This window comes from Macadamia integrifolia, chromosome 1 (assembly GCF_013358625.1).
Source record: "Macadamia integrifolia cultivar HAES 741 chromosome 1, SCU_Mint_v3, whole genome shotgun sequence".
NCBI lineage: Eukaryota > Viridiplantae > Streptophyta > Magnoliopsida > Proteales > Proteaceae > Macadamia > Macadamia integrifolia.
This window is the reverse complement of record NC_056557.1, coordinates 28,181,860-28,203,828: the sequence shown is the minus strand read 5'-3', so window position 1 is coordinate 28,203,828 and position 21,969 is coordinate 28,181,860. Positions and strand designations below refer to the sequence as shown.

At 38.1% G+C, this 21,969-nt stretch overlaps 1 protein-coding gene across 4 annotated transcripts; it reads left to right on the top strand.

Annotated features, from left to right (window-relative positions):
• Positions 1–1,203: 1,203 nt before the first annotated feature.
• Positions 1,204–21,666, top strand: LOC122082702 (E3 ubiquitin-protein ligase RKP-like). 4 transcript variants are annotated; one of them, XM_042650439.1, is made up of 12 exons: positions 1,204–1,255; positions 1,389–1,513; positions 1,818–3,533; positions 4,798–5,631; positions 8,716–8,876; positions 10,686–10,824; positions 15,711–15,794; positions 16,945–17,220; positions 17,736–17,867; positions 18,653–18,852; positions 19,043–19,244; positions 21,026–21,666. In XM_042650439.1, exons 3-12 carry the CDS (start codon positions 2,034–2,036, stop codon positions 21,329–21,331), a joined length of 3,834 nt encoding a protein of 1,277 aa, XP_042506373.1. In that variant the 5' UTR covers positions 1,204–1,255; positions 1,389–1,513; positions 1,818–2,033; the 3' UTR covers positions 21,332–21,666. The 4 variants fall into 4 exon arrangements, with proteins under 4 accessions (XP_042506373.1, XP_042506389.1, XP_042506381.1 ...); XM_042650455.1 differs by lacking the exon at positions 1,204–1,255 and having other exon boundaries at positions 1,264–1,513; positions 4,798–4,921; positions 5,012–5,631; XM_042650447.1 differs by lacking the exon at positions 1,204–1,255 and having other exon boundaries at positions 1,264–1,513; positions 19,046–19,244.
• The last annotated feature ends 303 nt before the right edge of the window (positions 21,667–21,969 follow it).

Here is a 21,969-nt window from a genome sequence, read left to right as displayed (position 1 = left end):
TGAGAAGGCATCACCATGCGGAGAGAGAACACTTCGTGATGGTATGAGATTGTTGGTCACAGTGAAGAAAGAAATCCTCCAAATGGACTGCCAAACTTAATAAGAGAAGGTGATAACTCATCACCTCGCCTGTTTTAATTCATCAAAATCACTCGATATATATATATTTTTTTGAACGGATGAATCAAGTCAAAAAAACCTGATTTTCCAATTATAGTTTAAACAATCATTTCTATGGTTTTAAGTATCGGTATCATATTGGCTGTATCAGCCATATCATATCGGTATCGATTGAGACCAATTCCTGATCCAAAAATCATTTCCATGGTTTTAAGTATCAGTATCATATTGGCTGTACAGCCATATCGTATCGATATTGGCTAAGACCAATCCCTGATCTCTGAGCGATTCAGATCGAGTATCCGTATCATATTAAGGGTAAAATAGTAATAAATTTGTACTTTTTTAAAAAAGCAAAGTCAAAACCGATAAATACATGCTGATCCGATCCGATCCAATCCAGATCGACAACGGATCAGTATTACCAATACAGAAATCCATCGTTCCATGTCATTTTTCTTTGAAACAGTCTCGTGGGAAAAGGGTATCCCTCCCCCACCCAGGGGAATATAAAGCCTTTTTGTCCGTAAAATTTAGCCCAACTTTCTGGTTGTCTTGTTGAAGCCTGGATGGAGATAGCGGCGATAACATGCACCGCGGGGGAATAAGAACGGTTCGCACGTGTCAATCACGTTCATCAGTCGTGTTCTTTCAAATTCTTTCCGATGGTTTCCAGGATCTCACCCGTTCGATTACCAAGTGAGCGCGAAGCAGTGGATCATAACATTGTAGAGTTTGACTTCTAACAAAAGGAAAAGAAAAGTTAAGGTTGACTCTCTGTTCATAAAATTGAAACAATAAAAAGGCGAAAACTAAGGGTAAAAGGGGAATCCCAACGAACGAAAAAACGAACGGCGTGGGCATCGCCAGCAAAACAACTAAAAAGAAATGCTAAGCTACTCTAGAGTTAGCATATTTATCTTTTGTTTCAAAACTTTGGCCGTGTGATGTGAGGACTACCATTTTGATCTACGATGTACAACGAAAGTTGCACTTTATGATGAAGCGAGTGTATGATATCACGTGAACCACGTGATCGGTGTTATTTGTTATAAATAAGGTTAACACGTGTCATAACTGATCAGAGCTATCCTAGGGCTCCGGTCAGCGTACAAGAGCTGGTTTTGCCTGTGTGGTTCGTTGAATTCCTGAGTTCTGGCAAGAGGACCAGACAACGACTTCATTTGCGTGTTCTTCTTTTTTTCTTCTCTCCTCTGTTCTCCATCTCTGTTTCGTTGTTTTTTCACGTTTCTATCTCTCTATTACAGGCGCCTGGAAAAACCCTAACTTTCTGCCCCGCCGCCTCCATGGCTGAACAGGAGCATGACCAGATTCAACAGGATAAAACCTGACTTCATTTCTATGCGGTGGATTTCTTAGAGCTTAGACACCTGTAAGTTTTTCAAAAATTCTCATTCCCTCTCCTCCCCTCCCCCCCGCCCCCCCCCCCCCTTCCTCTCATCATTGATGAACTTCTTTGGTTTATAGTTCAATCAGGAATGGTTGTTGGTTTCCTTTTTTTTATTTTTTCTGCAAACTATGAACGCCTTCCCTTTATTAATTGTTGAATTGGTATGTTGATTTTTGTTTTTCAAGGGGTGCGGGGATGGGTAAATTTGGTGTAGAAGTGTCCGTGTGTGATCTTGATTTTTATTATTCTAATTTGTATTATATCTGTTTTTGGTTGTTTTGTGCAGTGGAGGTTCTTCATGAATTGGTGATGAATATATCTAAGTTGTGTTCGAGTTTGTAACTTTATTTTTCAGTAAGAAGATCAATTTGCGGCTGGATTTCGTTGGAATTGATCAGTTTGATGTGGGGGAGCATAATTCATTTAGTAGTTCGGGAGACCTATATCTGATTTTCTATAGGTGCTTGATAATTGGGGGAGGAAGGGCTTATCCTCCCCAAAAATGTCAGAAGACGGCCAGAGGATTGGTGGCCTCACTTCTGGTTTGGCTTTGATATTAACCAGCGAGGATCAAAGAGAGAGTCCTCAGAAAAGCCATCTCATTTCATTTTTTGATGATTTTGGCTACCAATCTGTAGAAAGAACTCTTGAGCATATATTTCAACTTCCTTACAAATCCGTTCGACCATTGCCTACTCCATTTGAAGCAAGTCTCATCCATTCTATATTGAAGAATGATATCTGCAAATTTCGGGATAACCAGGATGCTGCTCTTCCTAACAGAGATGGAATATGTATTACTGATAGTGGTTGTGGACCCCACAATGTTACAATTGATGACACTAGTATCTGCGGTGATATCAGGATTATCAAGCAACCTTTGATCATAGAGAGCCAAGCTATGTTCAGCAGTGTAAGGGCGAATGCTTGTGTATGGAAAGGGAAATGGATGTATGAAGTAATTCTGGAAACTTCGGGAATACAGCAGCTTGGGTGGGCTACACTTTCGTGTCCCTTCACTGAACATAAGGGTGTAGGAGATGCTGAAGATTCGTATGCTTTTGATGGGAGGAGGGTTAGCAAATGGAATAAGGAGGCTGAGAGATATGGCCAGTCATGGGTTGTTGGCGATGTCATTGGTTGCTGTATAGATTTGGATCGGAATGAAATATCATTTTATCGGAACGGTCTCTCGCTAGGAGTGGCATTTGATAATGTTCGCAAGATGGCTCCTGGACTTGGTTATTATCCAGCCATTTCTCTTTCTCAGGGTGAGCGTTGCAATTTGAATTTTGGAGCGCACCCTTTTAATTATCCTATTCAGGGGTTCTATCCTCTTCAAAGTCCTCCCACAGTGAACTCTCTTGCCACCCACTTACTGCAATGTTTCTTTAGGCTGTTGGAATTACAACGGATGGAGAAGGCTGATTCAACCTCCGTTGAAAAATTGGGAAGATTGAAGAGATTCGCGCCAATCAAAGAACTATTCCAACCGATTGCTCATGCAATCTGTGAGGAATTCTTCTGTGTGGTTGATATGGAGTTGGGAGGCATCGAATATGTTTGTTGGGGTCCACTTGTATCATTCTTGATGGATGCATTTAGAAAACAATCGCCACACGATTTCGAAAGCTTAGATGGAGTTATTGATCTCTTTCTAGAATTTCAAGGATCTCGTATGATGTTCCAACATGTAATTAGTTCTCTTTCTTGCAGCTGCAAAATAGCAACCCTGGTTCTGACAGAATGCCCGTATTCGGGGTCATACTCCTATCTTGCGTTGGTGTGTCATATCCTAAGACGCGAAGAACTGATGGTACTTTGGTGGGAATCGTCAGATTTTGACTTCTTGTTTGAAGGGTTTCTATCAAGGAAGGGTTTGAACAAGCAAGATCTGCAGTGCTTGATGCCATCTGTTTGGTGGCCTGGATCATGTGAGGATGTGTCCTATGAAAGTTGTATGATGCTGACGACTGCAACTTTGTCTGGAGCAGTCAGTAAGGTGTGCCCTTGTATGTGCTGTTTTAGCGTTTACAACCATATTTTATCAAATTTATTCCAATTCCAAATGATGCAAGCTTAATGACGAGCATTAAAAAATGCAATGAAAATATAATCAGAAGTAGGTTGGGGGGGGGTGGCAAAACAACATTTTGTGTAAGTGAAAAAGAAGGTTCAAATTCCTGTGAAATCTATTCTGATTCTTAAAATTTGTATTGCTAAGACCTTGTACGCTGAAATCATTTGAGTTAACCATACGAAAACAGGTAAAATATTTTGTTTTTGGAAACACAACTTGCTTATCATGTTTGCTTATTCTTTAATGTGCAGGTCACATCTGGTTTGTGATGTAGTACAACAAAAGAAGTGCCCCTCTAGTAGGAGGCCCAGATAATATGTTCCCCACCCCTGCTTCTTTTTGAGAATAAATTCTCTAACAAAATAGAGAGTGACATTGAACGTTGTAACTCTTCACTTATTAATTCTCTAGTTACAGAAGTACTTGCTAAAAAGTAAAAACAAACATAGGATCTGATAACCAACAGAGTTTTGATTCCCAGTTTCGAAATTCTTTTTTTATTTTTGAACCTAACATCAACTCAACTCAGCCATATCCCTGCTCTTTTCAAAGCCATACTTATTACTAGTCCTAAGCTATGCATGTCTTTCCTTATTACTTCTTCTAGAGTTGTTTTAGGCATACCCTAGACTCTTTTAGCTCCTTCAATCTGATACAAATAACATTTCCGTACAGGATCATTTAAAGGCCTCTATAGCTTTGACTCTTTTAGCTCCTTCAATCCTTCATGTGGGAGCTTGACACATATGTTTTTCGTAATACATATAATCTGCACACCAGCAAAATATTCCAGTTTGATTTTACTAGTAACAACAAAAGGAGTTGAAAATAAACCAATGTTTTTATTCTAGATTCCATGCAGTAGGTAGGCCTCAACTCCATAGTTGTCTAGGCTTTCCAAGGCGTTGGAGGGGTTCTAGAAGCAACGCAACACCAACAAGCTGCCCACCTGGGTGATGCCTTGAGTCCTTGGCGACTATGCTAGGCCCTGACTACACCTCACTTGAGGCTTGAGTTGACATGCTTAAGCCTCTTGCTTTTGTGATAAGGCAGATTTATTTCCCTGCTGCTTTAATGCATTTGCCACATAGCATATTGGGGACTGTACTGTCTGAAGTATCTCCTTTCTGGTTCTAGTTTCCTGTAAAATTTCAATGATGTTTACTGATACTAGACTGATTTGCAGATTGAGGAGATGCATCGGAAGCTTTGTTGCTTGGTCATAGAGTTCGTACCTCCAATTACACCACCCCAATTACCTGGGTCAGTTTTCATGACATTTTTACAGAACCTATTATTGAAGAATAGAGGTGCTGATCGCAACCTTCCACCGCCTGGAGTTTCTAGTAATTCTGTTATTGTTTCTCTTTATACGGTGATTCTCCATTTCCTATCTGAAGGGTTTGCAGAGGGAGACATCTGTAGATGGATAAAGGGCACTGGAACAAAAGCTGGTGATGATGTAGGTTTTCTTCACAGGGCTGGACAGAGAAGCTTCCCTGTAGGTCTTTTCCTTAAAAATGATCCTCATCGTACTGACATTTCTCGGCTTGGTGGATCATTCAATCACATATTGAATTCTCACCCTGCAAATGATGGAGAAACCGAGGTATTTCAGTGGGAGGAAGGTTGTATGGATGATGAAGAAACAAAAGTCACACACTCCACCAGGCAAAAGCCATGTTGTTGTTCAAGCTCTGATATTGATTTCACAGGGATTACTAAGGATCCAATTCAGCTCAGGTCCAAAGGATCACGAGCTTATTGCAGCCCCCTTCCAGATAGATCTACTCATGTTGCTGCAGAGTGCAGTACTGGAAGTTTGAATGATGATATGGTCGATAAAGCCAGTTCCAGTGACCAATCTGAACCTGAATTTTCTTATCGGCCATTGCAACATCATCTGAGGAATGTACCAAAGAGGGCAAGTCATTTGTATTCAGCAACACTAAGAGAAGAGGAACTTTTAGATGCTATGCTGCTGTTGTATCATATAGGTCTTGCTCCTAATTTTAAACAGGTGAGGAGATTCTGGTGCTACTACTTTCACATATACTTGTATTATTATTTTATCAATAAATAATATTTATTGTGTAGTGATTTGTTGCATCCTAAATGATCAGACTCTATTTAGACTTGTGCTGAGGAGAGCTTGCTAGCTTGCCATGATTTCAAACATAAAACCTGTTGCATGAACAGATTCCAAATCATCCTGCTACTTAAAAATAACCAAATATTTGTATTTATTTTAGTGGTTGGATGTGTACTATTAGGTTGCTTTTTATGGTTCAAGGAGGAAATCCTTCCCATCACCCTTTTAATGCTCCTGTTAAGTTGATTTTAAACTTAAATGTTGTTACTTCAGTTGGAATTTACCTCTTTTTTATTTATGAGAACTGAACTCGCTTTGGAGTTTGCCTATGTGAATTGTGTTCTGCCGTCACACTATATTTAAGGTCCATACTTGCTGTTAACTCACAAATATTTGTGTCTTTGCTCAACACATGAATCCATGTACTTTTCCATAGCTCAGCCCTCGTGATGCAGAATTCCAGCAAGAAGAGAAGTGGGCCTATTGTTTTGGTTTAGGTTTAGTTTAGTTTATTTGGTCCAACTGAACCTATGGTTCATGTTTTGTTTAAGTTGGGCTTAATTTGAGTGCCCAATGGGTTAAATGGGTCATGGACTTGGGATTTTTGGGTTACTATTGTAATGGGACAATCCTATAAGCAAAAATATTCGCTCTACTACTATTTTAATTTATATTTTATAATATATTTGGTTTCTAAGTCATTAGCAATCTAGGAGTTGCTATTTTGGTTTTATTTTTGTGTAATAACAATTAAATATCATTTCTAGAATAGTTGCTAGTTTCTTAGACTTACTTATTTTGTAATACAACACATTATAAACAAAGCAAATGAGGCACAACGTGCTATGATTTTGAGTGATTGAATTGGGTTTTCCCCTATTTGGGTCATGATGCTATTCCTTGGGCTGTGGTGATGCAGCTCCAACCCTATTGTGATGAAGCAGTATGATGTAGATAAGTCACTTGGGCTTATTTTATTGCAAATAAGCCTTGGGTTGTGTTATATATGTGTTGGGCCTTTGATCCCATGGGTTTTCTTTGAAATTGGCCATTTTAATGGGTCTAAAATATGGGTAGAAGGTAGAAAAACGGGATTTAATTCATTAATTTAGTTAGTTAATATTTAATTCAATAAAGGCCCATTAGGCCATTGGTCGATTGTAAAGTCCTATATGGACTATTAGTTAATTAATCATACTCCATGTTGGAGTCATAAAGTCAAGTCCTAGTCGTATTTTGAATTCCTAGTTGTAGTAGGAGTGTCTAGTTCTATTGGGAAACTAGCTTCTAGTAGTTGTTTGATTGCTATTCTGCCCTCTATAAATAGAGGAGTTTGTGTACTTATAATTAGAGATTTGAATGAATAAATTATTGAGTGATTACTCTTTAGCTAAAAAAACTGTTATTGAGAGGTGAGATGCCTAAGCCTTTGAGGGGTGTGATACCCAAAACCTGAGGGGTGAGATACCCATTCCTTTATTCTCTTTCACCATTCTCAACCCTCCATCGATTCTTCTTTTTCTATTTTTATTTTCTGTTTATTGTTATTTGAAGTTCAGACCTGTTAAAGCATACAAAATTAGAATCAGCCAGCGAAAGAGTTCTTGTTCTTGAAGCCAATCGACCCTCATTGCTGCCTACGTTTGAGATCTGATCTGCAGATCCTTTGGAGGACTGGTTCTATACTCTAAGAAGATCAATCGATCCTCTCTTGAAGGTTATCTCTTTAGCTAAAAAAACTGTTATTGAGAGGTGAGATGCCTAAACCTTTGAGGGGTGTGATACCCAAAACCTGAGGGGTGAGATACCCATTCCTTTATTCTCTTTTACCATTCTCAACCCTCCATCGATTCTTCTTTTTCTATTTTTATTTTCTGTTTATTGTTATTTGAAGTTCAGACCTGTTAAAGCATACAAAATCAGAATCAGCCAGCCAACGAGTTCTTGTTCTTGAAGCCAATCGACCCTCATTGCTGCCCACGTTTGAGATCTGATCTGCAGATCCTTTGGAGGACTGGTTTTATACTCTAAGAAGATCAATCGATCCTCTCTTGAAGGTTATCTAAAGAAGATAAGTTGCTATTCCTGCAGAATTCTTCACATTCTCTCTCCTAGGTCTGAAAATCAAGAAAGCGCATAACTCCATAACCAGCCATTAGAAGCCCTTCATATTTGGAGGTTTTTGTACCCTCCTTCGGGACTATCTACACCCAAAAGTGCAGCTCAATCGGACTCCCACAGACCTGGCTGCACCTTTCTCTCCAGCTATATTGGTCTTTCTCTCTCCTATCGGGTTGGGTTTTGGGCTGGTTTTGTTCCTATATGGGTATTGTATCCTTGGGGGTTCATTTGATGGTCTTATTTCTTTGTTTCCTGCTCCTATTTGTATTGTTTGGGGTTATAAACTGCTATGGCATTTCTTGTAATCTACTCCTGCATTGTAGTAGGTTGGGATTGGAGGTAAATTCATTCCCACAGGCCAGGTGATGAATCATTGTTAAAAAAGAAGTGTTATAAAATTCAGTTATCAATATTTGTTTGTCCCTATATGCAATCCTGTTGCAATTGATCTCCCTCTGGTTCTTCCCTTGTTCAAGATCAATTCTGCGTTACTTCGTCTTGTTCTTTACTTCTTTCATCTCCTCTAATTGCACCATGTCACTTCTCACTGGTGCATTATTGGTTTTCGTTTCACATATCTTAACCATCTTAGGGTGGGGCTAGGTGGTAGGGGTTTTTGTAGTGCCGTACTTGACCAAAACCTGTTGAAGGACATGCCATAGCATATCCATTAGGGGTGGCCTCTGGGTGCTCCATCGGTTAGCATACCTCTCTTCTTATTCTGGTCTTGCATACCTTTTCAGTGTGCACAGGAGCTGGAAAAAAAAAATAGCATTTACTTGTAACTGGGTGTTGGTTACCTATTGCTATGGAATCCAAATCAGTCTTAATGAATTTATTTGCATTTAGGATGCCTTACCAAACCCCTGAAATTCTTGGTCTTGAATGCAGGCATCATACTACATGTCTCATCAGTCACAGTCAATATCTCTTCTGGAGGAAACTGACAAACAAATAAAAGAAAAAGCTTGTAATGAACAACTAAAGCGCTTGAAGGAGTCTCGGAATGGTTATCGAGAAGAAGTAATCGATTGTGTTAGACATTGTGCATGGTAAGAAAACTGACTGCAAAATTCGTATTTAATTTACGGCCACTTGTATATATATCTTTGGAGACATCTAATAATTGCCTTTTATGTTTAAAAAAAATTGCTACTTGCATACACTGTTTTGGATCTCTTTTCTCTTTTCTTTTTTTGCCTGTTTTTATGTTTTTCAAGATCCATAATTTACTTTTGTGTTGGTTCCATCTTCTATTTCAGGCACTTATGATTAAAGGAATGTGTGTCAATTAGTCTGTTTTTGTTGGGCAATAAGCATGATAAGTTAGTGAAAAGTTGATGGCTTTGATGAGTTGAAAACTATTTGTAGCCTACAAGTGTTTACAGTAATATACATGTTCTAGTTTATGGTACATTGAATAATCTAACCCTTTAATGCTTTCTTTGCTAATGCACCCATTGTGCATTTTTCCAACACTGACGATTGGAATTTCTATGCCCATTTTATTGGTTTGCTCGTCTTCTTCTTGCTATGATTTCCATTCATCTATTGTATTTGGTGTTTTTTACATTCTCTCCTAGTACTTCCTTTTTTATTGATAAAACAACGAAAAATCAAGATGATTTGCAGTTGATCTCATCTTCATTTCCATGAGTTAGTTCTTGGATTATTTAAGATGTAGGTAGTTCATGCTGATTTCTTCAACACTGGATTAGTCAGTAAACCTGGAAAGGGTCCTGTGAAGATTTTGTTGTTGCTTAATGCCTGTGCTGCAGTGACCTGGCTTAACATTGCATACTAGGATGCCAAGGTCTGCCTGCAGTTGGGCAGGGAGGCTTATTTTCCTAATTTGGGATAAACCTCATTTATGTTGTTGTGATTTCCCTTCCCATTTAATCGTTCTGGTTCATATTGGATGTCCCTTCCATTGCTTATTGCAGTTCTTTTATCATTTCAATGATCGAACAAAACTAGACTTAACTGTACCTATTATGTTTGTGTCCATTGCATGTATGTCCATAGGCCTCCCCTCCGCATACATAGTGGTTAAATTTCAGATCAGGAGTACAGAAAGTAGTTCAAAAGTGTAAAAAAGTCCACTAGATTCCACTAAGTGAAATGACATTCTCGTGATTTTGTAAAACTTTAAACTCACTTTTTAGTCAATTCCCCTACTTGTTTGGAGCTGAAGGTTAAACCTTGAAGATCTATTCGATCTTTCTTTGTCATGGTGTGACACTTTGGTTTGACAGTAAGTTGGTAAACATACCATTCCCTTTTATTAATTTTGCCTCCATGTCACTTCCCTCGTTCTATCCAGCTATTAGTCACAGCAGCTGTAAGTCCACTCCCAAACACACCCAAGCCCCAAAAGAAAAGGAAGTAGTGTAAGAAACCCTGGATCTCCATTAAGCTATACTTGTTTTTATCATTATTATATTAATTTCATTTTCTTTTGCCCCTCCCCCTTTTTTATTCTCTGTTGATAGATTATCTAAGAGGTTGTATCTGTTCTGGTTTTGTGTTATCTTATCCCCTACGTAGTGGTTAAAACTTACTTCTTTCCTTTGAATGGCCTTATGTGGAATGGAGTAGTTGGATATGATTTCTGAAACAAAATAGTTGGAATGAATTGCTGACAATAAGAATGAAGCTTACCTTTCTCTTTATATTTTCAGACATTAGGGGTGATCTTTTACTGTTTCTATTGTTTCTTATCTGCACTGGGTGTTCTGTTTCTAAATCAAACCTTCCATGCATTTGGAAAAGCTTAAATGCAAAAATATTGAGAGTACATCAAGTTCTCTTGAGCATCCGTTGATACTATTTTCTCTAATGGATTTTTTTTCCTGCTTTAGGTATCGCATATCACTGTCGTCTCAGTGGAAGCAAAGAGGAATGTATGCAACATGCAGGTGGATTGTTGAATTGCTCTTGGTTCTTAGCAAGATGGATTCACTGTTCATCTATATCCCCGAGTTTTATCTTGAAGCACTGGTATGGAAATGCTTTCTTCATCTTATGCACTGTAACTGGGCTATGATTTGATGCTTATGGTTCATTTCTGGACTTCAATTGTACAACAACCACAACAACAACAACAACAACAACTCAGCCTTATCCTAACTACAGTGAAGTTCATTTCTGGATTCCAACTGTAATAAATAATAAATTCATTGCTTGTGGCATGTTTCACTGACATTTCATATTGAATTGAAAAATCTAGCCCTATGGCTGTTGAGTGGTCCAACCTACATCAATTTCCCTCCCATCAATCTCCTTTTTTCCCTTCTCACTTACGATACCCTGTTCTCCCTTTTCTTTTGGGCTGCTCCAAGGCTTTTCTGCTATCAGGACTTCTCTGAAACAGGCCAGCATTATTTTATATTCTGTCAACATAGAAACATCATCTGATTTGTTTATGTTCTGGTCTCTAGTCATCTGATTCATACATGCTACTTTAGATTTATCATTTAGTACCCATTTGTTTCAGATCTGAACCCTTGAGTAAATATTCTGATTGGAGAATCAGAAATCCTTTTAAACCGGATGTCTGTTACTTAAATCAGATTGTGCTACCATTCTGTTTTTTCTTGCTGATTTAGCAATAACTGTTAGCATGCATATCATTGTCTGCTGCATTATTCTGCTAAGACTGAACCTATAATGACTGCACCTCATTCCTTGATCACACACTTTATTACCTGACATATCAGCAGCCTACTTGACCTTAAGTCTTGACTTCGGAATTATGGTTTAAGGGCTGCACAAGGATCCATGTAGCAGACCTGATTTTGTTAGGATAAGGCTGAGTTGAGTTGTATTGTACTAATGGTGCCTCTTCCGACGAAAAGATGCAATGTGTCTGATGCAGATTCTTCACCAAACTAGGCTTGTTTTATAAGGAATTAGCCTAGGGCTGGGTTCCATACATGTTGGGCCTTTGATCCTATGTGTTTTGAGTGTAATAGGCCACTTTTATGGGCCTAAAAGTGGGGCCTTAAGGTTGCCTCCTGGATTACTAGTTTGTTTCCTTTTAAGTTGGGTTTAATTTAAGTTATTTTTGTTTTCTTAGGAGTCAAGTTATTAGTTGAATCAAGTCATTAGTAGTTAGTTTCCTTTTTTAGCTAGTTTATAATTTCAGTTTTAGTAAGTATTGTAGTAGGAGACTAAATTATGGTTTCCTTTTAAGGAACCTTCTTTTTTGTAATTTCCTCCCCCATCATCATTATAAATAAAGAAGAAGAGATCTTAAAGCTGGAATGATTTTGATAAAAAAAAATTAATGGCTGCTGCTATTGTCTTCTCCATGAAGAGTTTGTCTTGTGTTTGATCATGGCCGATGGAACTGGTGTTTGATCTAGTTGACTCTATGCGGTGTGAAGCCCGAGAGGTCCATGGCCTTAGCTTATCTTCTTCTTCTCTCAACTACACAAAGTGTTACTGATATGCACAAGTTCCTACAGGTATTAAATTCAGTTTTCTTATTAGTTCTGCTAAAAAAATTGCAGATTCTGTGGGCAATTTTCAGAACCTGCCTAGGGCAGACCAACCATCAGTTTTGGATGAGTTTTCAGATTCTGCTGTAGTTTTGTCTGCAGTTCTTTATGGTTTGATTGCATGTGCATGTTTTTGGGTTGGTTTATAGTTGTTCTTTGGTAAAAAAAATTCTACAGTTGTGAGCTGGTTTGACTTGTCCAAATCAGCTTTACATTAAGTGGTATTAGAGAATGGCAGAGAACAACCCTATACCTGAGATGATGGTTTCTATTATGGAGATGTTGATACAATTAAATAAAAAAATGGTGCGAACGGATGAAAGATTAGCTAGAATGCAGCGACGTGCTGGCATGGTTCAAGATCTCGGCGAGATCTCATCATCTTAGATTAGCGAGACGAGATCACAGGCGAGGTGTAAAAACGACAAGATCTCGCCAAATCTCGCCAAATCTACCCAAAAGCTTGCCAGATCTTAGCAAGATCTCGCCTCTATCTTTACTTTTTTGAAGAAACAACACTAAGGGGTAAGAATTTTGGTGCTTTTCCTTGAGGATCTTCATTCCTATCTTATGTCATTTCAAAATTTCAAATGTATGTTAATGTGACGCATCAGTCACCAATGTTAATTGTTAATCAATTAAGTGATTATCTATGATGCCTTTTAAATTCTTAAGATTATGGTGTGTCATGCGTTGGTTGTGGAATGTGGATTATGGATTGTGGAATAGAGCATACTAGCCTAGGGTCCGAAGAGCTGAAGACTGCTTACATAGGGTACGAAGTCAAAGTACCATTTTAAGTTTGATTTTTAAAAAACTGATGTTTCCATTATGTTTAGAAGTCCTAAAATAGGGTAAATGCCTAGTTTCAGGGGCTACAAATACCATATGACCACCGAGACCAACCACTGAGACCAACCACCGAGTTGATTGCGAAAATCCATGATCTCGGCGAGATCTGGTGAGATCTTTTTTTTTTTGGATTAACGAGATGGGTGGCGAGAGCGAGATCTTAAATCATGCGTGCTGGTGCCCCAGAATCATTAGTAGCACCTATAATACCTCTATGTGAAGTGAAGATTCCTCTATTTAAACCAAAAGAACCTAAAGTCAATGTTACAAATAAAAATATAGTTCTTGAAGCTTCAAAGACAGAAAGTCCAGAGATAGAAGATTCCACCGAAGAATTCTACATTGAAGAGAGCATAGCAGACAAGACTGAAGCCGTGGAAGATGTAGTCATTGAAAGCACTCCACAAGAAGTCTTTTGAGATTGATGATGAAAAGAAAGAGCTTGTTCCTCCAATCCTTGATGAGAATGTTACCAATGTTGACGACTCTATGTGTGCAACATTCACGGTTGGTATCGATTCAGAGGTCAAACATACAGAGTTCGTTATGCCATCATGATTCTTTGAAGAGAGCTCCACGCCTTGAAGACTACATTCTGAAAGTTTACAAGCAACCGGAATTTTGTTTGGGAATGGTCAAAGCTGCTACTCACATTGTTTTTCCCCTTATCACTGCAAAATTTGAGGACAGATTTTTTCAAGATGGGGAGAGTTGATGCAGATTCTTCACCAAACTAGGCTTGTTTTATTAGGAATAAGCCTGTGATTGGTTCCATACATGTTGGGCCTTTGATCCCATGCGTTTTGAGTGTACTGGGCCACTTTTATGGGCCTAAAAGAGGGGCTTTAAGGTTGCCTTCTGGATTACTGGTTTGTCTCCTTTTTCTTTGGTTTCCTCTTAAATTGGGTTTAATTTAAGTTATTTTTTTTTTCTTACGAGTCAAGTTATTTGTTGAGTCAAGTCATTAGTAGTTAGTTTCATTTTTCAGCTAGTTTCTAATTTCAGCTTTTGTAAGTATTGTATTAGGAGACTAAAGTATGGTTTCTTTTTAAGGAACCTTCTATTTTGTAATTCCCTCCCCAATCATCATTATAAATAAAGAAGAAGAGATCTTAAAGCTGGAATGATTTTGATAAAAAAATTAATGGCTGCTGCTATTGTCTTCTCCATGAAGAGTTGTGTTGTGTTTGATTAAGGTTGATGGAATTGGTGTTTGATCCAGTTGACTCTTTGCGGTGTGAAGCCGGAGAGGTCCTCTTCCTTAGCTTATCTTCTTCTTCTCTCAACTACACAAAGTGTTACTGATCTACTCAAGTTCCTACAGGTATTAAATTCAGTTTTCTTATTAGTTCTGCCCAGAAAATTGCAGATTCTGTGAGCAATTTTCAGAACCTGCCCTGGACAAACCAGCCATTAGTTTTGGATGAGTTTTCAGATTCTGCTGTAGTTTTGTCTACAGTTCTTATAGTCTGATTTCCTGTGCATGTTTTTTGGGTTGGTTTATGGTTGTTCTTTAGTAAAAAATCCTTTAGTTGTGAGCTGGTTTGACTTATCCAAATCAGCTTGACATCAGTCTTAGTCACTTTGCTGCTGCATCTTATAAATGAGGGAAAGCTTGGTTATAGTCCACCCTGGTTGGGTGATGGAAGTGATAATATTTGAATTGTTCTGGCATATTGCATTTTTTTAGCAGATTGACCTCCTTACTTGTATGAGGTCAGTGAGGAACAGGATTACAGTTCACCAAATGTTTTACTGTCGAGAGAGAGGACTCACTGGTGGCTTCAACTATTTAATCTCACCTTTGTCCTCCTAATTTTCAACAAATGGTGACATGAGAAATATTTCTTCTTCAACCCTTTCTTTGTCTTCCTGCCATGGTTCGAAAACTCGGCGATATCTCGCCAAAATTTCGGTATTTTTTTTTTTTACTGTAACGAAATGGCTTACGAAACACAAAAAGTACATAATTTCGGTCATATTCTGGTCATCTCGGTCATATTTCACTCATTTCGCTTCGAAATTTTGCTCATTTCAGCCCAAAAAGTGCACTATTTCATCGAAATTTCTGCCATATTGGTCATTTCGTTTCGCTCATTTCAGCCACCTCAATCATTGGCCCCCTAAAATGGTCAGCTAAACACATGGGAAAAAGTACATTGTTTCGGAGAAATTTCGGAGGTTTTGAAACCACCGAAACACCAAAACGAAATGAGTTCTTGAAACTTGCTTCCTACACATTCCAATCCTTCTCTTGTTTAGCGTTACAGAAATTTTGGTTTAATGGCCTGAACTGTCCCCAAAACTGAAGAAGTACTTTTAAACGCAAGGTCATTTTGAGGGAAACAGATAATTTTGGTTTAATGTATTTGTGTATGTCTAATGTACATGTATATTTTTATGTTTGAATTGTGATTTTTTATGTTGGTTTGATATTCATTTACCTTGCTTCTATAAATGCTTATGTCAGAACTGATTTGGTCTGATCTTTGTGCATGTGCTTTTGTTAATTTCCTTAATTTATTATTGCAGGTTGATTGCTTTCATGCATTGCGCAGGAGTGATCCTCCATTTGTTCCTTCTACCGTTTTTCTCAAACATGGACTTGCTTCATTTGTAAGTCTCATCCTCGAAGAATTTTCTGTCCTTTGGTTTCATTCTTTTGGCAAAAGGTTTTGTGCATGGTCGTGTCTGTACATAGCTTTTGCTTCAGCTGTCGGATGGGGGAGAGGGATGTTGTGTAATACCATTTCTAGTCCCTACTGAATGAATAGCCAGCCATTAACATACCCAACCATGCACAAAAATGGATCCGACACTTCTTTTTTATGTTTGATATGATTGTAACATAATTTATGTTTTAAAGTGCTGATGTCATGTTGGAAGTTAGTGCTAGGTAATGCCTTGAATGGTTACATTTCTTCTGAATTCAAATCAGTCTTTATATGCTTGGTATTGGAAATCTTAAAATTATGATGTTACATGTTATCATCTGCATATAAAATCTGTGTGATTACTTGTATCATCATTTCAGGATTTTTATTTTATTTTTTAATAATTTCTAATGTTAGGTAACTAGTTAACTCTAAAAAAAAAACATTGTGGATGGTATGGACTGCTAAAACAAGCTGCAAAAAGTAGAATGTATGTAGGGTTGAAAGTGTTTACCTTCAATTCTCCATGAGTCCATGCAGCGGCTTACAAGTCGGGGGTAGGAACACCTTATTGTGCTTGAATTCATTTTTGAGCATTCAGTCATTTTCTTGGGAGAGGGGGAAGTCCACGAAGGTAGTTATTATAATTCGGTTTGGTCATTCTTAAACCTAGGAACATCATTAGTTGGAAGTCAATTGGAGGATCGCGGATGCCCAGTATTATATGGATAATACCAGGTATCCAAATCTAATGCCTGCTGTCTCTGAGTCAGTAAGATTTAGAAACATGGATCTGGTGTTATTGTGCATTCTGATGGGCTAGAATGTTTATGCTAGTGATTGTGATGCTCTCACCAGGAAATTAATATATTATGCCCAATTGCCTATATAATTTGAAGAGATGTCTTCCTTTGTGTGGGTGATCTTGCTGTTTTGTGGAAATTGCTTTTTATCAGGTTGAAAGATGTTTGTTGCAATTTTTTAGGCTATGAACAAGTTTGTTAATCTGACACAATGGGAGCTTAAATGTATATATTCGGTTGATCTTTTTCTTCTTATAACTTCAACGGGGAGTTCAAAGTAATTATCACTTGTTTTCTTCTGACTGTCAGGTAACTTTTATTGTAACCCACTTCAACGACTCACGGATATCGAGTGCAGATCTAAGAGATCTTCTTCTTCACTCTATTTCAGTCTTACTACAATACAAGGACTATCTGATTGCTTTTGAGAGTAATGCAGCATCTGTTCAGACTCTACCCAGAGCATTGCTGTCAGCATTTGACAACAGATCTTGGATTCCTGTAACAAACATACTTTTGCGGCTTTTCAAAGGTTCTGGATTTGGATCTTCGAAGCATGGAGAATTATCCTCAACTCTTTTCCAGGTGATCTGGTGACTTTGATGGTTATTATGCTTATGTGATGTCTTGATTTATAGCAATTTATTTTTTTAGGCATCTAGGTTTTTATACTGATTCCACGTTTTCTTTCTACTGAATTTTTTCTTATCCGAAGTATTTGAGGTAGACTACTCAAATATTGTTTCTCTATTATAAGCAATTTCCAAAGTTTTTGGTATGTCTAATTCAAGCTAGGTCCTACATCAATTTTCTATTATTTCAGGAAAAATTCTGAATTTCTTGATTCCAATTTGAGGTAGACTACTCAAATACTGTTTCTCTATCATAAGCGATTTCCAAAATTTTTTGATATGTCTAATTCAATCTAGGTCCTACACCAAATTTCTATTATTTCAGGAAAAATTCTCAATTGCTTGATTTCAAATTTATTTTGGCTGGGACAATGGAAACTGTATTTAAAAGTTTTTCTTCTGCATTTTTCCCCTGTATAATCTTTCAGCTTAATTTCCCCTTATTTCTTTGTTACTCTCTTTATGAAGGGCTTATTACGGGACACATGCATCCATGATGAAGCATTATTCTCAGCTTTCCTTAATCGACTCTTCAACACTCTCAGCTGGACGATGACCGAGTTCTCTGTTTCTGTTCGAGAGATGCAAGAAAAATACCAGGTAGTATTGCTACTTAAAATTAGTGGGTTGGTGGATTCGATACTATATATATATATATATATATATAACGAATAACCGGAACTAAAAATGTCGAAGAAGTGAGGAAGAAGGGAGAGAAAAGATGCTGCAACGAGTACCAGTCCATACCTGCGGCAGTCCCTCACCAACGTTTTATATAAGTTGAAAAAAAAAAGAAAAGAAACGATACCTCAGGGACTAGAAGACTTTCCTCTCCTTGCGGTGACAGAATACTGATTAGACTATACAACTAAAGTAACTAAAGTCTAAAGCAACTAAAACAGGAACAAAATAATGCAGGGTTCTGACAATAATACTTCTGTAGTACCATAGGTTCATATACGTAACTTAAAACACTCCCTCTCAAGTTGGAGCATATAGATCACCCATGCCCAGCTTGGAACAACCCTTCCCAAAAGCAGGATTAATAGAGGCTTGGTAAACGTCACCCAACTGATCTGATGAAGAAACAAAAGGAGTAACAATCAACTTTCTCGTCACCGCATTCCTCACAAGGTGACAATCAATTTCAATGTATTTGGTCTTTTCATGAAACACTGGGTTATTGGCAATATAGATAGCAGCTTGACTATCACAAAACTTCTTCATCGGTTTAGTGATTGGAAACCTCAACTCTTGAACGAATGATTTTAGCCACATTAACTCTGTTGCAGGGTATACGGCTGTAGGTGTCCTCAAGAATTGTTTGTTTGCTTGATATTTCTTCTTTGATTTCTTATTTAATTGTTGTAACATATACTTTGCAGGTGTTGGAGTTGCAACAAAGGAAGTGCATCGTCATATTTGATCTGTCGTGCAATCTTGCAAGAGTCCTGGAATTCTGTACCCATGAGATCCCTCAAGCATTCCTTGCAGGGTCTGATATGAACCTTCGGAGGTTGACTGAGTTGGTTGTGTTTATTTTGAACCACGAAACTTCAGCGGCGGATGCTGAATTTTTTGACATGTAAGTTTCCATATAAATACTGAGGATTGCCTTTGGATAAGTAGGATCCTAAATTCCTAACTGAGCTGGTACTAATGAATCACTGAGGTCCTTTGTAAATTCTTCTGTCTTTTTTTGATATTTACTTTATCACTTTCTTTACATTTCCATCATTTTCTTGCTTTTTGAGTTTGTATCTCTGTCTTACTAGCAGGCCACTTAGAAGACTGGGCCAATCTCAAGAGAAAATAAACCGAGGAATGATCTTAGCGCCTCTTGTGGGGATTATCTTGAATTTGCTGGATGCTAGTCTTGATCCCGAATTCCAGAATGATCTTCTGGCAGTGTTTGCTAGCATGGACTGCCCTGTTACTGTTCAGTGTGGAATCCAGTACCTATTGGAGTACAACTGGGTTAGTTCTTGACCAACTCAATATATTTTGAAGACTGATTGTGTCTATTTGTGTGGGTGTGCAATGTGGATGTGTGTGGTTTTTATATTTGTATCCAATCTGATTTGCAGTTTTAAGTTTTTGGGGCATGCTACTTTTATCTCAATCATGAGTGTAAACTCCGTAGTTGTTGGTTTATGGATCATATAGCTTGCTTATCTTAACCAGGGCAGTTTTCTCTTTAGCTTTCTCTGGACCAAAAGGACTTTTTTTTTTTTTCATTTTTCTTTTTTGGTGATTAAAAAAATTCATCACCAAAGAAGAAAGAGAAGGGCCCCCCGAGTTATGAACTATGTATGGCATGTTGGGGCTAGATGCCTTTGGCTCCCCTAAATCTGTATTTTATTTATTTTATTACCGACTATGGTTATAATAGTTGTATAAAATAAGTAGAAGGTGATGCGTGTCATAAAAATTTTAAATTTTGTCTTACATCTGGTGTTGCTGCATGGCACACATGGATGGGCTAGAAGACTACACCCATCTCATTGGTCAGGTTTGAGTTCAAAATAAGTCGAGGAAAGGCCTTATGTGAAATCAAATTGTTACAATTATAAAAATGCCATTAGATACTGTTGCAATTAAACATTTTTGTGGTTCTAAGAAACTTAAATCTTGCTTTTTAACCACTTCTAATGCTTGTTTTAGAAACTTAACTAGTGAGATTGGCCTGGAGTCCTCTATCATATGGATGCCCATCCAAGTGTACCCTGTTGTCACCTTGAAATGACTGCAAATTTCACAAATTTATCTTTTGTAATTTATCTTTTAACCTTGTATGTTTTAGTATTTGAAAAAGATATTTTCAGTAAGATCAGTCTTGTTAGATTTAGCATAGGAGCTTAATTTGGGTCATAAAGAGGGCTGATGTGGCTTTATTAAACAATAGTCTAGAGAGGTTATCTTTAGATTGATTATTGCATTGAAAATTATATCAATTTGTTGACCCAATGTTATTAGGTATTAGTTCTTGTATTCCAATGTTTTAACTATTTCTCATTTGGGATGCAACTTACCAGATGAATGAAGATTGGTGGTGCCCATTTGTACATCGAGTCTAGGTTGTAGTAAGCTGGCAAGTGATAGATGATTACTTTGTATTGAAAGTGGGGCTTATTGTAAAGTGAGATACCAATTATCTTATACAAGATAGTTCAGTCCAGTCCGGTCCATAAAGAAAACCAAGACCTGCAATAAACTGGGATACTTGCCATGCACCTGCGGTAGCGCTTCTGATTCATCCCTGCCTTCCCCCCCCCCCCCCCCCCCCCCCACCCACCCCTCCTTAAAAAAAATGGCTCAATGTTCTATGAGCTGGCAGGGTGGGGGAGCCTATCAATCAGGGTGGCAGAGAGAGAGAGAGAGAGAGCTAGTTTAGCCTATGCTGTGAGCTGAGACTCTTTTACCAGGAAAAAAAAAACAGTATGTTATCAACTGGGATTCTGAGATAGTGTATCATGTCTTCTGATTGATGATGCATCCTGAAATGAGTACCAGTTCTTTATACTGGTGTTCTTTGATTGTATAATGGATGGAACCCCTATAATTTAAGGGTCTGATGTGATCATCTTTGGAATGTCATACTTCTGAGCTTTTTATCAGGACTCATCAGTTGTGCTCCCTTATTGTTTTTGTTTTAATTTGTTTACTTCATTTTGCTGGCTTTTTACCTTTACAATGTGTAAACAGTTCCAGGAACTCTATAACAGGCATTATTTGTCCCCCCTCTTTCAATTTTTCAGGCTGGATCCTTGAGAGGAAACCCTTCTTCAACAAGACTCAGGCAGCTTGAGCAATTCTCAGGCCTCCTTAGAAGCAGGACAGAATCAAGGGAAGCAGAGAAGTTGATTTCTAGTGGTGAGGCCGAGGATGATGATGATGACCAGTGCTGCATCTGCTATACTTCTGTGGCAGATGCTTGGTTTGAACCATGCTCTCATACATCATGCTATGGCTGCATAACTAGGCACCTTCTAAACTGTCAAAGGTGTTTCTTTTGCAATGCTGTAGTCCTGGAAGTGCACAGGAATGATGAGAAGACACTGTAATGACTGGTAGAATTCATCTGGATTAGCTGTGTTGCGAATCTGGTTGTCGATCCTTTGGCCAATTGAGGCATCAACAAACAGAATGCAGTGAGGAGTTTCAGATCTGACAGTTGTGATCCAAACGAAGTTATCACAAGATGGTTGATCTCAGATCTAGGTGCTGAAATTGTTGTTCTATTAAATGTATATAAGGAAATGGGTTCAAAAGTTGTACCAAGCTGGCTAAAATTATTGGCAGTGTTTGGGTTCATGAGGAATTTTTGTAGAGAGCAGAGGGCATTATTCTGTATATACGGGATGTAAAATGGAAGGAAAAAGGAAATCTTTCGGCTCTCTCTCTCAGTTTCTCTCTGTTCTCTCATTTGTACATTTGAATCCCCCATAAGCTCCCGAAGTTTTAAAGGATCTGACTCGGTACAGACCAACTTTGGCTATTTTTGGTTTGGATTCATATTCTGCTTCTGAATTCTGAGCTCAGAATCGGATCAGAATCAGAATCAGGATCGTGTTCTGAAGGATATACTTTGTGATTAATTCTGGGAGTCGAATTCCTGCATTGGATCCAAATTGTGGATTGAATTTCTGTCCGATTGTAAAGGCTGGTTCTCAAGTGGCCAGAATCCAATTCTGTGGGAAAT

What these genes read in the sequence shown, in the direction of transcription:
- LOC122082702 (XM_042650439.1), top strand. Translation starts at nt 2,034, where the DNA reads ATGTCAGAAGACGGCCAGAGGATTGGTGGCCTCACTTCTGGTTTGGCT. An exon ending in TGTGTTAGACATTGTGCATG is followed by an intron (nt 8,877 to 10,685) that starts GTAAGAAAACTG and finishes TTCCTGCTTTAG; the next exon opens with GTATCGCATATCACTGTCGT. An exon ending in AGTTTTATCTTGAAGCACTG is followed by an intron (nt 10,825 to 15,710) that starts GTATGGAAATGC and finishes TTATTATTGCAG; the next exon opens with GTTGATTGCTTTCATGCATT.